The sequence below is a fragment of the Littorina saxatilis genome, linkage group LG1 (assembly GCF_037325665.1).
Source record: "Littorina saxatilis isolate snail1 linkage group LG1, US_GU_Lsax_2.0, whole genome shotgun sequence".
Lineage (NCBI taxonomy): Eukaryota > Metazoa > Mollusca > Gastropoda > Littorinimorpha > Littorinidae > Littorina > Littorina saxatilis.
The window spans coordinates 46,048,092-46,069,103 of NC_090245.1; the positions used below are offsets into that span (position 1 = coordinate 46,048,092).

The 21,012-nt window shown below is 40.5% G+C and overlaps 2 protein-coding genes across 2 annotated transcripts; one reads left to right on the forward strand and one right to left on the reverse strand.

Annotated features, from left to right (window-relative positions):
- The first annotated feature begins 652 nt into the window (after positions 1-652).
- On the forward strand, positions 653-11,224 carry LOC138971250 (craniofacial development protein 1-like). Its single transcript, XM_070343951.1, has 8 exons — positions 653-825; positions 3,724-3,859; positions 4,946-5,177; positions 5,848-5,981; positions 7,093-7,269; positions 8,053-8,137; positions 9,442-9,527; positions 9,915-11,224. The coding sequence occupies exons 1-8, from the start codon at positions 771-773 to the stop codon at positions 10,006-10,008; spliced, it is 999 nt and encodes a 332-aa protein (XP_070200052.1). The 5' UTR covers positions 653-770; the 3' UTR covers positions 10,009-11,224.
- A 3,699-nt stretch (positions 11,225-14,923) lies between these two features.
- LOC138971257 (uncharacterized) lies at positions 14,924-17,242 on the reverse strand. Its single transcript, XM_070343963.1, has 3 exons — positions 16,978-17,242; positions 16,261-16,448; positions 14,924-15,392 (listed from the first exon to the last, which is right to left on the reverse strand). Exons 1-3 carry the CDS (start codon positions 17,131-17,133, stop codon positions 15,119-15,121), a joined length of 618 nt encoding a protein of 205 aa, XP_070200064.1. The 5' UTR covers positions 17,134-17,242; the 3' UTR covers positions 14,924-15,118.
- Between the last annotated feature and the right edge of the window lie 3,770 nt (positions 17,243-21,012).

The window sequence follows — 21,012 nt, forward strand, 5'->3', positions numbered from 1 at the left end:
TACAGTACTGAGACATTTCTATTTTGTTCATGCTTGATGTGTGTCACCGTCTTTCTGCTGTCTATAAGCAAAATTCAAACCCAAAGATTTTCTAAGAGGTCATTATTCTCTTTAATTTCAGGCGCCATCGCTCAGCCTGACCCCAACCTTTTACACTGAATGCCATTTTCAAAATCTCATGTCTGTTATTGTCAAGTGTCACAGCAATTTGTTGATTGAGCTCCTGTGTGTGTGTGTGTGTGTGTGTGTGGTGGATTGGCATTAAACTAAAAGTATTTAGAATAAAAAAAGAAACCAACAGTCAACAAACATGTAAGCAAACAAACAAAACAACAGCTTTTCAAATGAAATATTTGACATTTTGTGACTCACCTGCAGACATGAAAGAGAGCTGCCAAGTTTGGGTTTGAACCTTTTGCATACATACACAAAGTCAAAGGCAACCACTTACACAGCTGGAGTGCATCACGACTTTTTTCAGTAACAGACAAAATCAGTAAAAACTTGTAACACGCTGACACAAATGTACCAGTCTTCCAAGACTGAAAAGGAGGGGGCAGGGTGGGGATGGGATTGAAAGCCACATTTCTCTTCTATTCCTAAACGTTTTATTCCTGAAAGTTATAATCAGCGAACAGTCCGGAAGGGAGATAACTCCAGAACATGAATTGCGTTATGCGGTCAGACTGATTACCTTTTGTATCGAGAAGCTTGAATTTTGAAACACAGGTTTTTCTTGTATACCTCGTTCTTTAAATTCAAGCAGCAGAATGTCAGACGAAGAAGATTACGACTCCGAAGAAGACGTTGATTATGTTCCGACAGGTAAGAAACGTTTCTGTTCAGAAGGCCCTGCTTTTTGTAGTGTAACTGTAAAAGTGTAAGGCGGGTTTTTCCCCCCTCGTGCGTTTCATTGTGATTTTGCCAGTCAACGTACTGTTTACATGTTTACATAATAGTTTTAATACAATTTGATGGGTTTGATGTTCAAACAGCAGTATTACTCAGCTGAAGGCAGGGTCATCATTAACGTACATATTAAGTTACACAACGAAAGACTATGGACATTAGGCGCACTAATCAGTGAGGATAGTTGCCCTGTATAGGATTAGGAACTCTTAGGTATAGGTATAGGGACAAACTCATTGAATGAGATAGGCCTCGTGGCCTTTATACGTCCCATCATTAGTTTAGAACCAGAACCAGAACATCGTATTAATACATTGGTCTGTGTTGCATGCATAATTTGTAACTTGTGTGACAATGGTCACTCATCGTACTCATTCAAACTTGATTTCATAAATATTTCTGTGTCCAGTTGGTTCTTGAGTCTGTTGAGGTTAGTAGCCGTTTTAGTTTTGTGAGATAGTAAGTTCCAAACTGGTGCCACTCTATTGCTAAATGTAAATTTTCGCACATTTGTTTTTGCAAACTGTATACATGTACAATTTATCAACATTATTTCTTGTTTTATCACACACGCTCTCACTGTCTCAGCAAAAAAATATAAGCTGTCAATATCGTCCAGTTGGTTTAAAATCTTATGTCTGAATCAGATCTCCTCTGGTTCTTCTGTGTTTGAGGGATGGTAGATTTAGGGCTTTCAGACGTTTGCCATAAAGGCATAAGACAGATCACTTATTTCTGGGAGTAACTTAGTTGCTCTTCTTTGTACACTTTTGGACGTTTTAAGTTCAGCGAGTGGAGTTTTAAGTAGAGCTGGTTAAAATGGGTCTGTCGGTGCCCCAGGCTTAGTAAACGTTGTTTTTTTAAAGTTCGCTAGTGTTACCTCAAGTAAAAGTGAAATAAGTGATAGGCAAAATCTATACGCACTCCGAGTGTATACAGAATCGATGAGTCTGTATACACTCCGGCAATGAAAAGCTCTGTTATAAATCTGTAGCCAATGAAATGCCCCCTAACAAGTCGTTAGGAAGTAGCCAATGAAAAATCAGTCTGACGTATGGACTTCCGCTATCTCTTTTTCGGAGTGTCGAGGGTTGGCAAATAATGTACATTCACATAGTTACAACCGTTTCTAGGTCGATACACACTCCAAGTGTGTTCCAAACTCCGACAATAAACTGCCATGAAGCATTAGTTTCGTGTGTGTGTGTGTTTGATTGTTTTTGTCTGTGTTTGTTCCCAGCATACTTTGATACCATGAATCGAAAGTGAAGCGTACCTTCGCAAAATGGCGTCGAATGACGCTCCGAGTGTTGATGCGGTTCAGTGTCGAAATTGTGAAAATGTAATCTACGTCACAGCAAAGGCTGTGCAGCATCAGATTGTTTTCGTTTCTTTGTACTCTTATAGTTATAAGCAACTGCTCTGCGTTCCTATAGCAAAGTGGTGTCAAATGGCAAATTCGCTTCGTGACCGTAAGTTAATTTTTATATTTTTAATTTTCAGAGCTTGTTTTTTAATCCAAATATAACATATGTATATGTTTTTGGAATCAGAAAATGACGCAGAATAAGATGAAATTGTTTTTGGATCGTTTAATAAAAAAATAATTTTAATTACAAGTTTCCGATTTTTAATGACCAAACTCACTCATTAGTTTTTAAGCCACCAAGCTGAAATGCAATACCAAATCCCGGCCTTCGTCGAAGATTGCTTTGCCAAAATTTCAATCATTTTAATGGAAAAATGAGGGTGTGACAGTGCCGCCTCAACTTTTACAAAAAGCCGGATATGACGTCATCAAAGGTATTTATCGAAAAAAAGGAAAAAAACGTCCGGGGATATCATACCCAGGAACTCTCATGTCAAATTTCATAAAGATCGGCCCAGTAGTTTAGTCTGAATCGCTCTACACACACACACACACACAGACAGACAGACACACATACACACACACACACACACACACACACACACCACGACCCTCGTCTCGATTCCCCCCTCTATGTTTAAAACATTTAGTCAAAACTTGACTAAATGTAAAAAGAGTGCTAGATTAAGATAGTGAAGAGGAGACACCAGCTCTGTCACCAAAGAAGAAGAAAACGGCACAACAGTGCTAAAAGTCCAGTTATTCTCAAGACAACCTGGAGATCATAAAATCCAGCAAAGGAGACCAGAATAACGAGACCAAAGACATTTTCAGAACAAATGTTACAACAGTGTTCATGTTTCACCTTGGCTTGTTAATAAATTATAGTAATTCCCATTCTACTGCGTCATAGTGTTTCAGTTTGTGTGCTTTGTGAGCAGAATTATGTCTTGAACTGTCGTTACAGCTTACTACTCAAACATTTTAAAAACTACTGAAATTTGGTTTGTTTACTACTGATGAGCGTTTTGAGTGTGCACAGGTCTGTTTCATGCGTTTTTGAAGGAAAACATCAGCAAAGCCGCTGTTTCAAAGCCAAAGGAAGGGAGGCAACTCTGTTGATATTTCGTATGCATTTTCTCATCATTTTCGTTGATCAATTGACCAAATTATTTAATTCTGCTTAAGTTCGGAGCTCAATCCCTCAATTAATTTCACAATAAATATTCTGGTTTGATTAAAGGGACTTGTATCAAAAATAAGTCAAAAGCGTCAATGGATTGTGAGCTATTCATGAATTTATCACGCTAAAGTTCAACATGACTAGAAATACTATAGTAATTATCACTAATAATGTTAGCATTGATCGCAAAATTATCTGCTCAATTATGCATGCATATGTACAAGACGTAAATTTATAACATTAATTTGATTAACTGTTTCAGATGGTGATCTAGGCAGTGAAGAGGAAAACTCAGGGGATGAGGAAGACCTGTCAGTCTTGGGTGATGATGCTGGCACCGCTACAGGCTCCAAGAAAACTCGAGGGAAAAAGCAGAGCAAGGGTGATGTGACGCCAAGGTAATAATATATTGATTCTGTATTGCATAGTAACTGTTGTTTTTGTTCATCAGCGAAGAATAAACCTTTTCAGATTTACATAATTGGGACACATAAGAATATGAGAAAATGAGTGGAAGTCGCTGCAGAAAACATTGATGAAAAGTGTATAACTTCTCATTTACATTTACCTATTGTGTTGAACCCCCAAGAGAGAGAGCAAGAGTTCAAAGATGAGCAGAGCATGTGTCATAATTGTTATTAACTTAACCCTTTTAGCACATTAGGCACCGATCGGCGACTGCCTGCTTGAACACTGTAGGCGCTGTTCGGCGACGCGCTAGCAGACAACCGGAGCACAATGCAGTTACTTAACTTGGTTGAACTCTCCTGTCAGCGAACAAGAGAAGGTCGTAAAGCAGGTCAAGTCAAAGGTCACTTCCTTCTCTGACTTACCGCGCACATTTTGCCTTTGTTTGGGAAGTTTGAAGTTGAATTGAGCGGAGTTTTTTTGCATCATTCCTGAATCAAATTCAAACGCAGCGAATCATGAGTTCTCAGGCAGGTTCGTTCAGGACTCGGCAGTGTGTTCCGTTTGCTGAAGTATTGCTGCAAATTCAAGAGGAACCAACCGATCAATTAGCTGCATTCAGTGATAGTGGTGAAGAGTACAATGGAATGGTCGATTCGCAATTCGATTTTGAAGAAGAAATGTCTCTGCAACTAACCACGAGTGACAGTGATCGGTGCTCTGAAGTTCCTGTTTATCTGTTGTGCTTTTGGGTTACGTGTTTTTCTCATGGGCAGGAACACAAACTGTGAGTATTGCTTTAAAACAAGAAACACATGGTTCATTCAAGGGGGTTTTTTACAATAAGAATGGTGGAGTTTGGTTGATTAGTTTTAAAGTTAGAGCCGCATAACTGAAGCTACCCCTAGGTGGTTGAGCAGGCGGTTTTCAGCAGTGCAGCACAGCCATACAGTCAGTGCTTGGCTGAGTGATAAGTCTGTACTCTGTGTGCTGAAAGGGTTCAACTTTGTAGCTGTATCATGAGTGTGTCTCTGTTGTATTATCTTGATTTATTTAAATTGTGTTCAATTTTTCAGAAAAAGAAAAGGAGGCATCAAGCTAGAAGAAGACAACAATGCTGAGAAAGAAACTAATGGAGATGCAGAAAATACAGAGCTGGCAAAGAAAATTCAAGAAGAGGAGGCAGCAAAAAAGGCTGAGAAGGAAAAGAAAAAAGAGAATGACTTATGGTCAAGATTTCTCTGTGATGTCAAGCCTGCTGCCAGACCTCCTCCTAAAGCATCACCAGCATCCACTGCCACCAAACAAGTACATCCTCATACCATTTTTACTTTGAAAGTGAATGCATTTAAACTGATGATACAGGGGAACCCCCCTTTTCAGACCTCCAAAAATCAGGTCTTACAAGGGAGTGAGTCTTTAAAAAGGGGAGGTTAAATTTACAGAGGTTATGAGCAGAAAATCTGAGAAAAACGGGTCTTAAAAGGGAGGGAGTCTTAAATTGAGGGGGGGTGTCATAGAAGGGGGGTTCCACAGTTATACAATGTGTCAAAATTATAGTCTAAATGTTAAGTATGGGCTTCCACAGTAATACAATGTGTCAAAATTATAGTCTAAATGTTAAGTATGGGCTTCCACAGTAATACAATGTGTCAAAATTATAGTCTAAATGTCAAGTATGGGCTTCCACAGCAATACAATGTGTCAAAATTATAGTCTAAATGTTAAGTATGGGCTTTCCCACACAGATAAGAATAATGGTTGCATGGTTAGGCCGGGTTCCGGAAAGGGACTTCTTTATCTTGGTGTAGTTTTTTTAACATTTGGATGTGTTTGGTCTCAGCAAATTTATGATTTATCTTGAAAACTGTGCAGTGATTTAAGGTGCACTTACATTTGACACGCATAATTTGTGGTATCACTGTATGTGACATTTAATGGCGGCCAGTTTTGCTCTAATTCCACATTATGTTTTCAGACGACCAACAGCCCTGCCAGTTCTGCCGTTTCCAAGAATACCACCAACACAACCTCAGCCTCCAGTGCGTCACAGCCAGCTAGTAAAAAGATAACCATCACTAAAGTCTTTGACTTTGCTGGGGAAGAAATCAAGTAAGATTGTATTTCAATGTCGTACCTATTTCTTAATGTTTTGCTTCCCTTTTGTTTGTGGTCTATTTAAGTTGAGATATGTAAATTAAAACTATTGTAGAGCCTAACATATTTCCCTGCCTTCAATCCCCATTACTGACTGGCTCATTTAACACAAGTTTTTGCTGAAAGTTAAATATATGTGAGAAGAACCGGCTTCACTGCCAAAGCTCACACATCCTGTCATGTGATCTTGCAGTTCTTTAAAGGTCCTTGTCTACATTTTTATACCGAAATCGCCATTTGACCATTAAAATGCAGAGTCTATTATCTACAAATATCAACAATACACCCCCTTTCGATCAGGAAAGACGAAGCCAGTGTAGCCGTTTGAAAATTCATTGTAGTATTCCAGCGTAGTACTCATAGTAGGATATCCTTATTTGGAATATGCCAAGCGCAAAACTCCTCTCAAATCCCGTGCATTTCGTGCGTTTAAACAAAAGCGTGGACAGCGCTCCAGTGTCAAACTGTTGCTGCACTTGTTTGGGCGTGGCTATAAGCATAGTGACATGAATTTGATTGGTCAGTATTTTTAGGCAAAGCACATGTTCTCAGCAAACAGAAAACAAAATATTGGAAGCGTGAGTCACGCTACCCAAAAATAAAATCTTTTTTTACATATATTTTTTTTCTATAACTTTTTTCCCCATGGTTCATTCATCATCTGACATAACTTTTTAGCGAAATCTAACCATAAGATTATTGAAAAAAAGCAAAAATGTAGACGACCACCTTTAATGTAACAACTTGTTTTATTCCCTTTGGTGTGCTCTGGTGACAGCATTTTCGACAGCTGGGTAGCAACCTGCATGTAAGAAATAAATCTCAGAAGAGAAAGGAAAAGGTTTTGGTGCTTTTTTTTTTTTACATTTTAAGAATGTTTTTTTCTATCCCTGCCCTAATTGTGCTCCTAACTACTGAGACTACAAGCGTAGTTTCTCAATGTTGCATTATTGGAATCTTCTTGACTTGACTTGTGTTGGCTGGGTGTTACCAATTAATAAGATTTTGTGAAGAAATAAAGGGCTGGGAAAAGTGTGACAGTAACATCTTTTCCCTTTGTCATCAGAGTTACTAAGGAGGTGGATGCCGACTCTAAGGAGGCGAAAGAAGAACTGAAGAAGGAGGAAGAGAGGAAGGAACAAGAGCAGGCATCTTTAAGTATACCATCACCATCATCGTCAACAGTACCATCCGCCACAAAACTGCCAGCCACCACATCTGATGCGCCTGGAAGCAGCATTTTGTAAGCTGTTTTGATGACAATTATTGTCGTGTTCCTTCTTACTAATCTTGTAATATTATGATCTTAGTTAAGTTGTAATGTTATGATGAGATGCAAAGGAATTGTAGAGTGGAGGGAGATGATGACGCTCATCAGAGACAGGGATGATAGACTAATCCCTAGGCCGAAGTTGGGGTGTATAGGTTTCACTCTATCTGTCTGTTTGTCCGCACTCAGATATCTGGTGTTTATAGGTCGTTTGAGCTTAAATTTGGTGTGTAGCTTGTTAATCTCACTAACAATAAACTAAATTGTATTTCAGACATAATATATTGAGGATCTATCTGATCAGTGTATGGATTTTCTCTTTCTTTCTTTCTTTTTTACGTTTCTTTTTGTTAGAAAGACAGGCTCTGCATATATGATAATGAATGTTCAGACATCAGAATATTACTAGAAGTAATTGCAATGTTTACTAGAAAGCTGAGAGTGTTGTGCAGATGGTTATCTGAAGATTTTACCTCACTGATAAACTGATGAGTTTTTGTCCTTCATTTAAATGTGTGTTACACAGTACAATGGTACCTGTGATGAAAGGACACCCTTGGGGATCAACCAATTGTTACTTTACAGGTGGCCTTTTTTGATAGGAATATTTTGATACAAAAATAGACAATGGAACAGTAGAAGGTGTCCTTTCTTGACAGATGTCCTCTTATCGGAGGGTCGTCGCATGGCAGGTACCTCTGTATTGTGTATGTTCACTCTGTTCAATTGTGTGTGAAACTGTTATAATGTTCTCAGAGGTGTAAAGCGTCCTGCACCAGCCAGCGGAGGCCTTGGCAATCTGCTCAACAAGATCGGCAAAAAACAGAAGATGGGAACATTAGTAAGTCAACAGTTGCTTTGGTGTTGGTCAGTCATGGCTTTTTTCCCCATCTGTCAGTCCTGCTGCCTTTCTTTATTTCTGTGGATTTCTAAAAAAAAAAAAAAAAAAAAAAAAGTGTTTTCTACCTAATTTTTTGTTGTTTTGTTGTTGTTGGTCGGTATGTTTCCTTTTCCCCCGTTTTTGCTCAACTTCTTCCTTGTCACTATGACTGATTATTTCTCTCTTCTCTTGCCATGATTTATACATGAGGTGTATCAATATGGCTGTATTTTAGGCTCATCTGAGTAATCAGTGAGTCATAGTCTTCTTCTTCTTCGTTCATATCGTGTTTTTGCACGAGTGGAATTTTACGTGTATGACCGTTTTTACCCCGCCATTTAGGCAGCCATACGCCGCTTTCGGAGGAAGCATGCTGGGTATTTTCGTGTTTCTATAACCCACCGAACTCTGACATGGATTACAGGATCTTTTCCGTGCGCACTTGGTCTTGTGCTTGCGTGTACACACGAAGGGGGATAAGCCACTAGCAGGTCTGCGCATAAGTTGACCTGGGAGATCGGAAAAATCTCCACACTTAACCCACCAGGCGGCCACGGCCGGGATTCGAACCCTCGACCTTCCGATTAAGAGGCCGACGTCTTACCACCCCGCCACAGCGCCCGTCATGAGTCATAGTAATAAGCATTCTCTTTCTGAATGGCCGGCCAGCCGGTTGTGAACAAAACAAACTAAAGTAGAAACATGTAGGTTTTGATGACCTCCTGGTATGACCCAAGTCTGGTTAACCCTATCATTTTCTCAAGCATTTTTGAAGCAAGAGCATTAAAACTTCCCATACTCTCATGGTTTGATGGCTTTCGGTTCAAACATAACTCAGGTCTGGTTGACCTGCTTCAAGTTTCAAGGTCACTGTGGGGTCACAAATTATAAGTTTTTGAACGTATTTGAAGCTATTACTTTGAAACTTTTAGGCATGACTCAAACCTGGTTGATCCTGGTCATAGTAAGATTTCAGGAGGGCCTTGTTTGGGTCAGAAAGAATGAAATTGTAATTTTCTTCAATGATTTTAGAGCTAGAGCAGCAGAGAATGTGTTTCCGATTCATATTAGTTATGATGAAAGTGAATCCTATGAGCATTTGCTTTTCTTGTTCACAGCATTCATTCTTCTGTCATATTATGTACTATTCTGTCCTCACTGGGAATTTCTCTTCTTTCTGCATGATTATTTATTTTCACAGTTGTTTTTCAAAGGTGTCCGTAGTGCTACATGTGTTACAAATCTGACATCCTGTTTCTTTGCAGGAAAAATCCAAAATGGACTGGGACAGTTTCAAGAAGAAGGAGGGCATAGAAGAAGACCTTAAAATCCACAATAAGGGAAAAGATGGGTGAGTCTTTAATGCATATATTGATGTCAGTTATGAGCGAGTGAAGATAGACAGACTTTTAAACCAACATGCAGTATACTTGGGTTACTTTACCAAGGAGAGCAGAGTATTCTCCATACATTTTTGATCTGGGTACACACATTTTTCAGATACATGGAAAGAAAACAAGAAAAATGGTGCCGTTGAGATATTCATTTGAGTGAGGAAGGGTGTGATTCTCTTGCTGTCTCGCACAAGCACAAACACATGCACACACACACAAACACACGCATGCACATACACACACACACACATGCACGCACAGGTTGAGATTTCTTTTCAGTATGATATCAAGCTAATCTTTGGAAGGGAGTAATATCAGCACCAATAAATTCTCTTCTGTTTCAGCTACATTGAGAGGATGGCATTCCTGAACAGAGCAGATGTGCGGCAGTATGAAATTGAGCGTGATCTACGACTGAGCAAGAGCGGGAAAAGATGACCACACACAAATAAACTCAACCAGGGACTAACAAAGATACCAGCAAGTTGTGTTTGAGACCCTCTTGTTACAGTGTTCTGATTCAAACAATTTGTATGGTGTGACAGTTCAGTGTAGCACTTAATGTCATGTTTGGTGTGTAGCAAGGGGATTTTCTTTCATCATTTCTGCTCATTGCCATCACTCTGCTTAATAAAACATTGATCACGTTAGCCATTGAAAAAACAAACTTTTACAAGTTTGGTCCTGGCTTTGACGAGAACCTGTCATTCTGTCGCTCGGACCTTACGTGTTTTGTCCTTTTTGTTGTGCCTGTGAGATACAATTCGATTTTGTGCATCACCCTCCCATTTTTTATTTAGTTTTGATTTTGATTTTATATGATATACCGGTAGTAAGTTCAACAGCATTACATCATTTTTCAGTGTCTTTTTGTTCTGTGTGTACAGTGGTTTTGGGAGGAAGAGAAATTGTATCAGAGGTCTGTACGGCATGATTGTATAACAGTTACAAAATGAATGTGCAGCCAGTGCACTTACCAGCATTACAGGTGTTTTTACATTTAGTCAAGTTTTGACTAAATGTTTTAACATAGAGGGGGGAATCGAGACGAGGGTCGTGGTGTGTCTGTGTGTGTGTGTAGAGCGATTCAGACTAAACTACTGGACCGATCTTTATAAAATTTGACATGAGAGTTCCTGGGAATGATATCCCCGGACCTTTTTTTCATTTTTTTGATAAATGTCTTTGATGACGTCATATCCGGCTTTTTGTAAAAGTTGAGGCGGCACTGTCACACCCTCATTTTTCAATCAAATTGATTGAAATTTTGGCCAAGCAATCTTCGACGAAGGCCGGACTTCGGTATTGCATTTCAGCATGGTGGCTTAAAAATTAATTGATGACTTTGGTCATTAAAAATCTGAAAATTGTAAAAAAAATAAAAAAATTATAAAACGATCCAAATTTACGTTCATCTTATTCTTCATTATTTTCTGATTCCAAAAACATATAAATATGTTATATTTGGATTAAAAACAAGCTCTGAAAATTAAAAATATAAAAATTATGATTAAAATTAAATTTCCGAAATCGTTTTAAAAACTATTTCATCTTATTCCTTGTCGGTTCCTGATTCCAAAAACATATAGATATGATATGTTTGGATTAAAAACACGCTCAGAAAGTTAAAACGAAGAGAGGTACAGTAAAGCGTGCTATCTTCTTCTTTTCGATCGCCGATCACACTTGGAGTCCAGATCTTGAGATATAATTAGTGGTCCTCTGCAGCGCAGCCACTGGCCCGTACAGCTTGTTGTGCAGGGACTCCGGCAATGGCCAGATTTCCTCTCTCAGCACCTGGTGGTTCCTACAGTCTCGTAGGATGTGGGCCGTGTCCTGCTCTGCTTCTCCACAAGAACACATGGGGGAGGGCACAACATGCAGCTTCCCGTGGAGATGCTGGTTAAGTCTGTTGTGTCCCGTTCTCAGGCGGAAGATGACCACCTGCTGTGGTCTGGATAGCAGGTGGTAGCTGTCCTGTGGCTGGGGCGTCCTGTGCAGAGACTTAATGATGGTCTTCATCTCTGTCAGGCTCACAGGGTTGTTCTCTTGCTCATCTTCTGCACCCAGCTTTGCCATCCTGTCCGCCTCTTCATTTCCTTGTACACCACAGTGGGAGGGGATCCATTGCAGTACTGTCCTCAGGCTCTTGATGTTGTGTAGAGCGTGTTCCAGCTGAGGCAGTTTGCTACTGGTCATTGCTTGTAGTACTGACAGAGCGTCAGTCAGGAAGACCACCTGGTTGTCATGAAAGCGTGCTATGAAGCACAGCGCAACCGCTACAGCGCCAAACAGGCTCGTCACTTTCACTGCCTTTTGCACTAGCGGCGGACTACGTTCAATTTCATTCTGTGAGTTCCACAGCTTGACTAAATGTAGTAATTTCGCCTTACGCGACTTGTTTGTTTCTCTTTAGATGTGACAGCAAAGTTTGTGTGCTGACAGAGGCTTTCGGTGAAATATAATGTGTCCATGTTCATATGTTTGGAAGGGGCGTGTTGACAGAGGAAGTCAGCTTCCTCCAAAGGATTGTATTAGGGGTTGAACAGTAGAAAAGTGTTGAACAATGACAGGAGAGTACAAACCAACTTTTAGGTTGGCTTCGAATGAAATGCACAGGATGCCCATTTCTAAGATCAAAATGTTTGAGTTATGTGTACTTATTCCAAAATGGAATCTCAACATATAGATGTGAATGACACTTGCCAGATCAGGTATGTGTCATGTAATACAATGATTGTGCTGAGAGAAAAGCTGTGTTTGTTTGGATGAGATAAAGTGATGTTGCTTCTTCCTAGTTCTTTTCCATTTCTGGAATTTTCCCCGTCTCATTTGTTTCGTTTTAACTGCCCGACCTCGCCACAATACCAGCATGGCTGATTGAGTCATCAGGATCATTATCCTGGGAACCTCGCCATGATCCCACACACTCACTCACACTCAGAAGCAATTCAAAACTTTTAAAATCTTTATGATGTATCTTATAATGAATTAGTCAATTGAAACTAAAAACATGTCAGCAAAACCAAAAACTAAAACTTTTATGAAACAAAAAACATGTCAGTAATACTCTTGAAAAAAATAATATTGGTTTGGGCCTTTTGAATGGAAATTCTTTGATAGAATTCACCAATACTTCTTAGGATTCAGCTTTTTGGATGTAGTTGAGAGTTTGTACACAAATTGTTGACAACAATCAAAGAACTGAATCATGTTCTGAAAATGTTAAAACTGTGCAAGAAAAGAGTTCCCCCTCCCTTTGTTGAAAAGTGTACTTGAAGTTTGTTCAGTTGATTTATGGAAGAAAACATTTGATGCGACGAGAGATGCAAATTATAAGAACATTAAAATGCAAATAATAAAATATTGTACATGTACTTTGAAAGGCTTGTTCAAGAAGGAATCCTAAAAAAAGTTAAGAAAATCAGCTGTTGCAACTTGCATAACATTTATAAATCTCCTTTCATAGGCTTGGCACCAGGCCAAAAGGCAATCTGCTAATCAAATGTCAGATTGTGTACATTTTTTTCCCTTTATCACTTTGTTATGGTGATGAGTGACGGTATCTTGCCCCTCTCTCTTTTTCTCTCTCTCTCAAACAGGTATAGTGGATGAGTGACAATTCATGAACAACTTTACCATCAGCTAGGTATGACTCAGGCACGGGAATTGAAAAAAGTAAAAAAGGCTAAAATTTTGTAAGTAATATCAAAATCGACGGCGCGAAGCGCCCAGCCTTACTAGGAGTGTTTGGGGGCGTGCCGGAAAAAAATTCTCCAAAGAACCCAAATTGTGCAATTTGGTGTCATCTGAGCTCAAAGTTTGCCATTAAATTCAGTTTTCAGTACCATTTTTGCCTCCCCCGTTAATTTTTTCGGCGGACACTTTTGCTTTTTCGGCGGAACAACAAAAAAAACTCTGCGGAAATTTGCTTTTTGGCGGACAATTTCCATGCCTGATGACTGAAAACACAAACCAACCTTCATTCACACACACACACACACACACTTTACCATCACCTAGACCCCCCGCGGGTTTGGGCGAAGAATTTACCCGATGCTCCCCAGCATGTCGTAAGAGGCGACTAACGGATTCTGTTTCTCCTTTTACCCTTAAGTGTTTCTTGTATAGAATATAGTCAATTTTTGTAAAGATTTTAGTCAAGCAGTATGTAAGAAATGTTAAGTCCTTTGTACTGGAAACTTGCATTCTCCCAGTAAGGTAATATATTGTACTACGTTGCAAGCCCCTGGAGCAAATTTTTGATTAGTGCTTTTGTGAACAAGAAACAATTGACAAGTGGCTCTATCCCATCTCCCCCCTTTCCCCGTCGCGATATAACCTTCGTGGTTGAAAACGATGTTAAACACCAAATAAAGAAAGAAAGAACCATCACCTAGCTATGACTGAAAACACGAACCAACGTCATTGACTCACACACACCCAGAGGTACAATATTTCAGCAGTTAGATCTGTTTTCTAACATGCTGAAAGATGCTTGAATGCATGTTTTTGGTTTTTTTGTACAGTAATAATTTTTTTTTTTTTATAGAGACTGTACACCCGAGGATGAAACCGGGAGTCTCCGTGTCAAGATTGTACATGCGTTGTAGTCTTTGCACAGTCATTCGTTTTCAGATCTAAATGACAAACACAGGTACATTGTTCTGTGTTTAAACCAAAGGTGTGTGACTGATTAGGTTGCTGTCAAGGGCTCGGAACTGGACGAGCTTTGCACAGTCAGTCGTTTTTGACTCACATGCGAAGCAAAAGTGAGTCTATGTACTCACCCGAGTCGTCCGTCCGTCCGTCCGTCCGTCCGTCCGGAAAACTTTAACGTTGGATATTTCTTGGACACTATTCAGTCTATCAGTACCAAATTTGGCAAGATGGTGTATGATGACAAGGCCCCAAAAAACATACATAGCATCTTGACCTTGCTTCAAGGTCAAGGTCGCAGGGGCCATAAATGTTGCCTAAAAAACAGCTATTTTTCACATTTTTCACATTTTCTCTGAAGTTTTTGAGATTCAATACCTCACCTATATATGATATATAGGGCAAAGTAAGCCCCATCTTTTGATACCAGTTTGGTTTACCTTGCTTCAAGGTCAAGGTCACAGGAGCTCTTCAAAGTTGGATTGTATACATATTTTGAAGTGACCTTGACCCTGAACTATGGAAGATAACTGTTTCAAACTTAAAAATTATGTGGGGCACATGTTATGCTTTCATCATGAGACACATTTGGTCACATATGATCAAGGTCAAGGTCACTTTGACCCTTATGAAATGTGACCAAAATAAGGTAGTGAACCACTAAAAGTGACCATATCTCATGGTAGAAAGAGCCAATAAGCACCATTGTACTTCCTATGTCTTGAATTAACAGCTTTGTGTTGCATGACCTTGGATGACCTTGACCTTGGGTCAAGGTCACATGTATTTTGGTAGGAAAAATGTGTAAAGCATGTGAGTCGTATGGGCTTTGCCCTTCTTGTTTAATTTTTTTTTTTTAAATGACAAACACAGGTCCATTGTTCTGTGTTTAAAGCAAAGGTGTGTGACTGACAAGCACTCCCGAAGCGATGTTGCTGGCAGCGGAGCAAACAGCTGGGAGAAGCAGAAGAACAGAGGACTGGTGAGCGGGTGTCATACACTGAGAGAGTGCCGTGTGGCGAGAGGCTGCAATGCAGTGGGAGGGCGCCATAGTGTACGTGTGTTGGCGAGGCAATGTGGTGCAGTGACCGGAGTACACTGGTGGGGGTGCACTGGCCATCCAGCATCTGTTGAAGCGACTGTCCGGGTTCATGAAACAGCACCTGGGGTCAGAGAACAGAGGTAAAAAGAGACTGAGAAAGAGTACAAAAAAAGTACAGTGGAAACTCTCTTTTAAGACCGCCCCAATTTAAGAGAGTTATTAAGACTTCCTTCTTTTTAAGACCATCCTTTCTCAGATGTTCTGTTTATAGCCTCTGTAAATGTACCTTCATTTTAAGACCCCGACCACCCCTTTTAAGACTTGATTTTCTTATATTTTTGACAGTCATAAAATGGGGTTCGATTGTATTTGAATGGAATTTCCGGAAATGAGCCTAAACTTGAAACCAGTCCTCGATTCTTCTGTAATGGCCTCAATTTTGAAAACAACCTTTTGTTTTAAGGTCAGGTCTCCTGCAAATCGTTTTGCGGGCTATGACACCACATGGAATGGGCCACCAATACAGATGTTGCTTAATTACATGGGATTTCCTGGGTGCAAAAATCCCCGTTTCGTGTCCTTCCCCACTTTCTTTCCTTTAGTTTAGATCTGAAATGAAGGTTACTGGTACAATGGTACTAGTAACGAGAGGCCCTCTGGCGAGAGAACACCTCCCACTAAAGGTCATCTTCAGTCTCTGGCCTCTTGGTCTAACGCTTTACTAAATTGTCCCTGTCAAAAATGGACTATGCCTGTAATATGTGAGGACAGAGTTTTTGGCTGCTCCCATAGGCTTTCCTCTCACCACAGCTATCCCTCTGTATCTTCTTCTTTTTCTCCTTCTTCTGAGTTCGTGGGTTGCAATTCCAACGTGCCATCGATCTTTTGGACGGTTGTATGGCTGTCTTCCCCCCCCCTAGGCAGCCATACTCTGTTTTTCAAGGTGATGCATGCTGGGCATGTTCATGCTACTTTTCCGGAAATCTCACCAAGTCTTTGGAAGATCATCAGAGTCCACATGACCGGGCAGAGGGCGCCAGAGGTTGCAGACGTCACATTGTTTCCACGTGGTAGCGCTGTGCTGCAGGGGGGAGTGACGTCCCTCGCTGCCGCTCTGACTCTGGTCGGAGTCGTCTGCTGAGAACCCCCACTCCCACTCCGTGTCCCGTGACCACATCTGTCAGTGCAATGCGACTGCTTTGTGAACATTATTGAAAAGCTTTGCACAATGTGTACGTTCTTCAAACAGTTTCGTGATATTATCACATTTCTGATAGACAGACAGTACGGTTCTCGTCAGTGACGGAAGGACACTGGACACCTTTGGAATCTGTGAACGAAAAGTATATCCCAACATTGAAGGTGTCCTTTCACTACAGGCATATCTATTATCAAGTTACAACACAAAGGAATGACAAAAAGTGTCTGTTACTTGAAGGTGTGCTGCCATCAGAGGTGTAGTCTCAGCCACGTCGCATTTAACACAGTTTACTATATAAGAAAACATACAAAAAACGTATCTATACATTACACCCCTGCTGATGGCTCGTATGTCTTTTTTGGTACGTCAGAAAGTCGTCACCCTAGGCTTTACTTTAAAATTAAGCGACTGTGACTCAAAGCTTATTGGCCTCATCTCTGTGGCTCAGTCTGGTACAAGCAGGAACTCTTCAAATACTTTTCAGAAATCTTGAGTATACACTGACCTTGGAACGAATCTTGTCTCTGGGTCGTAGCCTTTTGCTCATGGGATCAATCAGCTCCTCTGCAGATCGTTTGGCGGGAGCGTAGCGCCACTTGGGGTTGTGTGCCCTGATCTCATGGATGTCGTTGTTGAATTCGTCCCTGTCACAGTGAAACATCCACCATCAACATGATGTTTTAGTTGGGATTTCTTGCATACCGCCTTTTGGGTGTAACACGAGAAGATATCCTGTTAGATCCTGTCCAACGTATGCGGGACCCCCCCCCCCCCCCCCTGCGGGTTAGGGGGAAGAATTTCCCCGATGCTCCCCAGCATGTCGTAAGAGGCGACTAACGGATTCTGTTTCTCCTTTTACCCTTGTTAAGTGTTTCTTGTATAGAATATAGTCAATTTTTGTAAAGATTTTAGTCAAGCAGTATGTAAGAAATGTTAAGTCCTTTGTACTGGAAACTTGCATTCTCCCAGTAAGGTAATATATTGTACTACATTGCAAGCCCCTGGAGCAAATTTTTGATTAGTGCTTTTGTGAACAAGAAACAATTGACAAGTGGCTCTATCCCATCTCCCCCCTTTCCCCGTCGCGATATAACCTTCGTGGTTGAAAACGACGTTAAACACCAAATAAAGAAGGAAAGAACGTCAGCTGAACGAGTGAAATACAGTACTCCAATGAAATCGGGTTCATGAAGAAGATGTCCGGCAGTTGGCCGAACGTACGTCTTGGATGGTCGGTCAAGCCTACAAACCCGGACCACTCCAACAATGACTACTTTTCTTCATAACAAAATTATTTGGGACATGTTTTTCTTGTTTTTTGTTGCTCGTTCATGTTTTTGTACCTTTTTACATTTAGTCAAGTTTTGACTAAATGTTTTAACATAGAGGGGGAATCGAGACGAGGGTCATGGTGTATGTGTGTGTGTGTGTGTGTGTCTGTGCGTGTGCGTGTGTGTGTGTAGAGCTATTCAGAGTAAACTACTGGACCGGTCTTTATGAAATTTTACATGAGAGTTCCTGGGTATGATATCCCCAGACGTTTTTTTCATTTTTTCGATAAATGTCTTTTATGACGTCATATCCGGCTTTTTGTAAAAGTTGAAGCGGCACTGTCACACCTTCATTTTTCAATCAAATTGATTGAAATTTTGGCCAAGCAATCTTCGACGAAAGCCGGACTTCGGTATTGCATTTCAGCATGTAGGCTTACAAATTAATTAATGACTTTGGTCATTAAAAATCTGAAAATTGTAATTTTTTTTTTTATAAAACGATCCAAAATTACTTTTATTTTATTCTTCATCATGTTCTGATTCCAAAAACATATAAATATGTTATATTCGGATTAAAAACAAGCTCTGAAAATTAAAAATATAAAAATTATGATTAAAATAACATTTCCGAAATCGTTTTAAAAACAATTCCATCTTATTCCTTGTCGGTTCCTGATTCCAAAAACATATAGATATGATATGTTTGGATTAAAAACACGCTCAGAAAGTTAAAACGAAGAGAGGTACAGTAAAGCGTGCTATGCAGCACAGCGCAACCGCTACCGCGCTAAACAGGCTCGTCACTTTCACTGCCTTTTGCACTAGCGGCGGACTACGGTCATTGTGAAAAAATGCAGTGCGTTCAGTTTCATTCTCCGAGTTTCACAGCTTGACTAAATGTAGTAATTTCGCCTTACGCGACTTGTTTTACGTTGGCGCCAACAATGGAAAGAAAGTTGTAGGGGAAGGGCTCCTAATATGGACCACTTTTTGTTTCATGCTGATAACTAGCTTGTTTTCTTGCGAAGAAGTTTCATTTTGTGTTTGGTAGTCCTTCTCTCTTAGGTTAACCGTTAGGCCTAATTAGAGTGAAATAGCTTAGATAGACATTCAGCAAAAATTATATGCAGAAAAAATCAGAAAGGGTCCATATTAGGAGCCTGGGCGCCTAATATGGACCAGTGAAGCGGCCTTCACGAATCACTGTAAAAAGCCCCCTATATTTTAAAATAACATGATACAACTTAGTGTACAAGTCAGCCTAATTAAAATATGCTCTAGATTTATCTGTTTCGGGTTGATGAGAGCATTATTTGAAGCACACCAGGAAACTAAAGAAGCTTATCAAAAACAGAGTGAAAATAAGTGAAATTATCAACTTCCACGAAAAGAAGACTTTTTGTTGCATTTTTTTTAAATCTCGAGGGCTAGTTATAAGTTATTTCCAGCAAGCTTCTTAATGAATTAATGAAAATAGCCTTTAGCTTTTATTTTCTTCGATTTGTTGAAGGTGGTCCATATTAGGGGACTCGCACATACTTTGAGATTTTGCTATTATCTTTTTTTTGCAGTAGAAACTCGGGGTCAACACTGCTAAAATGTAACAAATACGGTTTTAGCTGTCATATATAGCAATTTTTGTGTGATAAAAGCTTTGGCTGTGGACAGAAACGAGTCCGTTTTAGGCGGCAAATTTAGAGTGAACGCTGCCAAAAGTGAAAAAAAGAGAAAAAGCCTAACGGTTTTGAGATTTCTGTTTCTGCAACTATTTTGACATGTGCAAGTTATCCAGAGAGGGTGAATACAGCGCCGTTAGTTTGTCAGAACAGAAGGTGGTCCATATTAGGAGCCGGTCCATATTAGGAGCCCTTCCCCTACATGTCTACCGACTCACACGTAAGGTTGTTTTTCCTCAGCCGTCATCTTCTTCCAGCGAATTCCGAGCAGCTTGGAGATGGAACGGTTGTCCTTGCAGGGGTAGAGCTTGAGCAGCTCTGCGCGATGTTTGATGGAGTAACGGATGAAGCCGTTCTTGGGACGTTTCGGCTCGCCTGCTATACCCAGAAAATACACTTAACAAAAAAAGATTGCACCCATGTTCGTAAAAGGTAACGGTAAAGGTAGTCCCTTAACCATTTTTGGTTGCAGGGGAGCGAGATGTTGGAGATATCAACTTGTTTCGGGACAGTTTTATGAAGGTGCCTACTCCTCTCCCTCGCTGCCTTTGCCTTCCCCGGCCAGGGTACCCATTTCCAGCAGGATGGACACTGAGTAGAGCTCTCTGGAAAATCGGGTGTTTGTGTGTGTTCGCCCCGGGTGGGAATCAAACCCACGACCTCCAGCGTGAGAGGCAAGCGCTCTAATCACTAAGCCACTCCGGCTCTCATTTTCGTACCCCAACAAAACAATTTATTTCTGTGTTATTTCATTCAGACTTTCCCTGCCATTAAAGGCCCTGAACTTGGCTATATCTGGCACACTTTTTTAATAAAAAATTAAAAAATCCGGTGAAAATGGGTGTAATAATGTTTGTGTGTGCTAAGTTTAGTTCACGGCATATTAGTGTTGGGTAAGGCGCACTGGTCAGAACTACTGATTGGAATACTTTTGTAATTTTGTTTGCTCAGTTCAGGTTTGTGTGTGTGTGTTTGTTTGTTTGTTTGTTTGTATGTGAGTGTTTATCATTTTTCTCATTTTGGAAGCGAAGTACAGGTTATTTCAAAATCAAATACCTACCACGTTAGTTCGCAGGTGGGTTTTTTTTCTCTTGAAAATTTACTTTCAGACTCAAGTTGAGCAAGATAAGGACACCACAAGATCCATGCTCAAGTTGAACATCGTCATAACTCGCAAACATTGTCTTTCTCCAAAGCATACACACAGGCTTACCATCTCTTCTTGATTGCATCTTCAGCGGAGGCTGGTTAGGACAGTCATCGGTGATGTTGTCGCCTGGATCTGTCAAGTATTTAGGCCGCGGTTTGATTTTCGTAAACTGCGTCTCACATTCAGATAGGTCACTACCCGGAGATGTCGACCTCAAATCCAAAGTGGAAGTCACCGTGTCTTCAAAACTGTCATAGAAGTTTACTGCTGTCTCGTTTCGCTGAAGGAATCGATCGTCAGGTGTGTCAGCCGCGTAGGAGAGGAGGTCAAAGTCCTCGGGGAGGTCCTCATCACAGAGAGATGTGTCTCCCGGCAAGGGGAGAGAATCCTCCCACGGGTAAGTCCCATGTAAGGGGGAGTGGGGATCGACCTGCTGTTTA

What these genes read in the sequence shown, in the direction of transcription:
- LOC138971257 (XM_070343963.1), bottom strand. Translation starts at nt 17,133, where the DNA reads ATGTTTCACTGTGACAGGGACGAATTCAACAACGACATCCATGAGATC. An exon ending in GAGACAAGATTCGTTCCAAG is followed by an intron (nt 16,449 to 16,977) that starts GTCAGTGTATAC and finishes TTGCACTGACAG; the next exon opens with ATGTGGTCACGGGACACGGA. An exon ending in GATGATCTTCCAAAGACTTG is followed by an intron (nt 15,393 to 16,260) that starts GTGAGATTTCCG and finishes CTCTGACCCCAG; the next exon opens with GTGCTGTTTCATGAACCCGG.
- LOC138971250 (XM_070343951.1), top strand. Translation starts at nt 771, where the DNA reads ATGTCAGACGAAGAAGATTACGACTCCGAAGAAGACGTTGATTATGTT. An exon ending in GCGCCTGGAAGCAGCATTTT is followed by an intron (nt 7,270 to 8,052) that starts GTAAGCTGTTTT and finishes TAATGTTCTCAG; the next exon opens with AGGTGTAAAGCGTCCTGCAC. An exon ending in CACAATAAGGGAAAAGATGG is followed by an intron (nt 9,528 to 9,914) that starts GTGAGTCTTTAA and finishes CTTCTGTTTCAG; the next exon opens with CTACATTGAGAGGATGGCAT.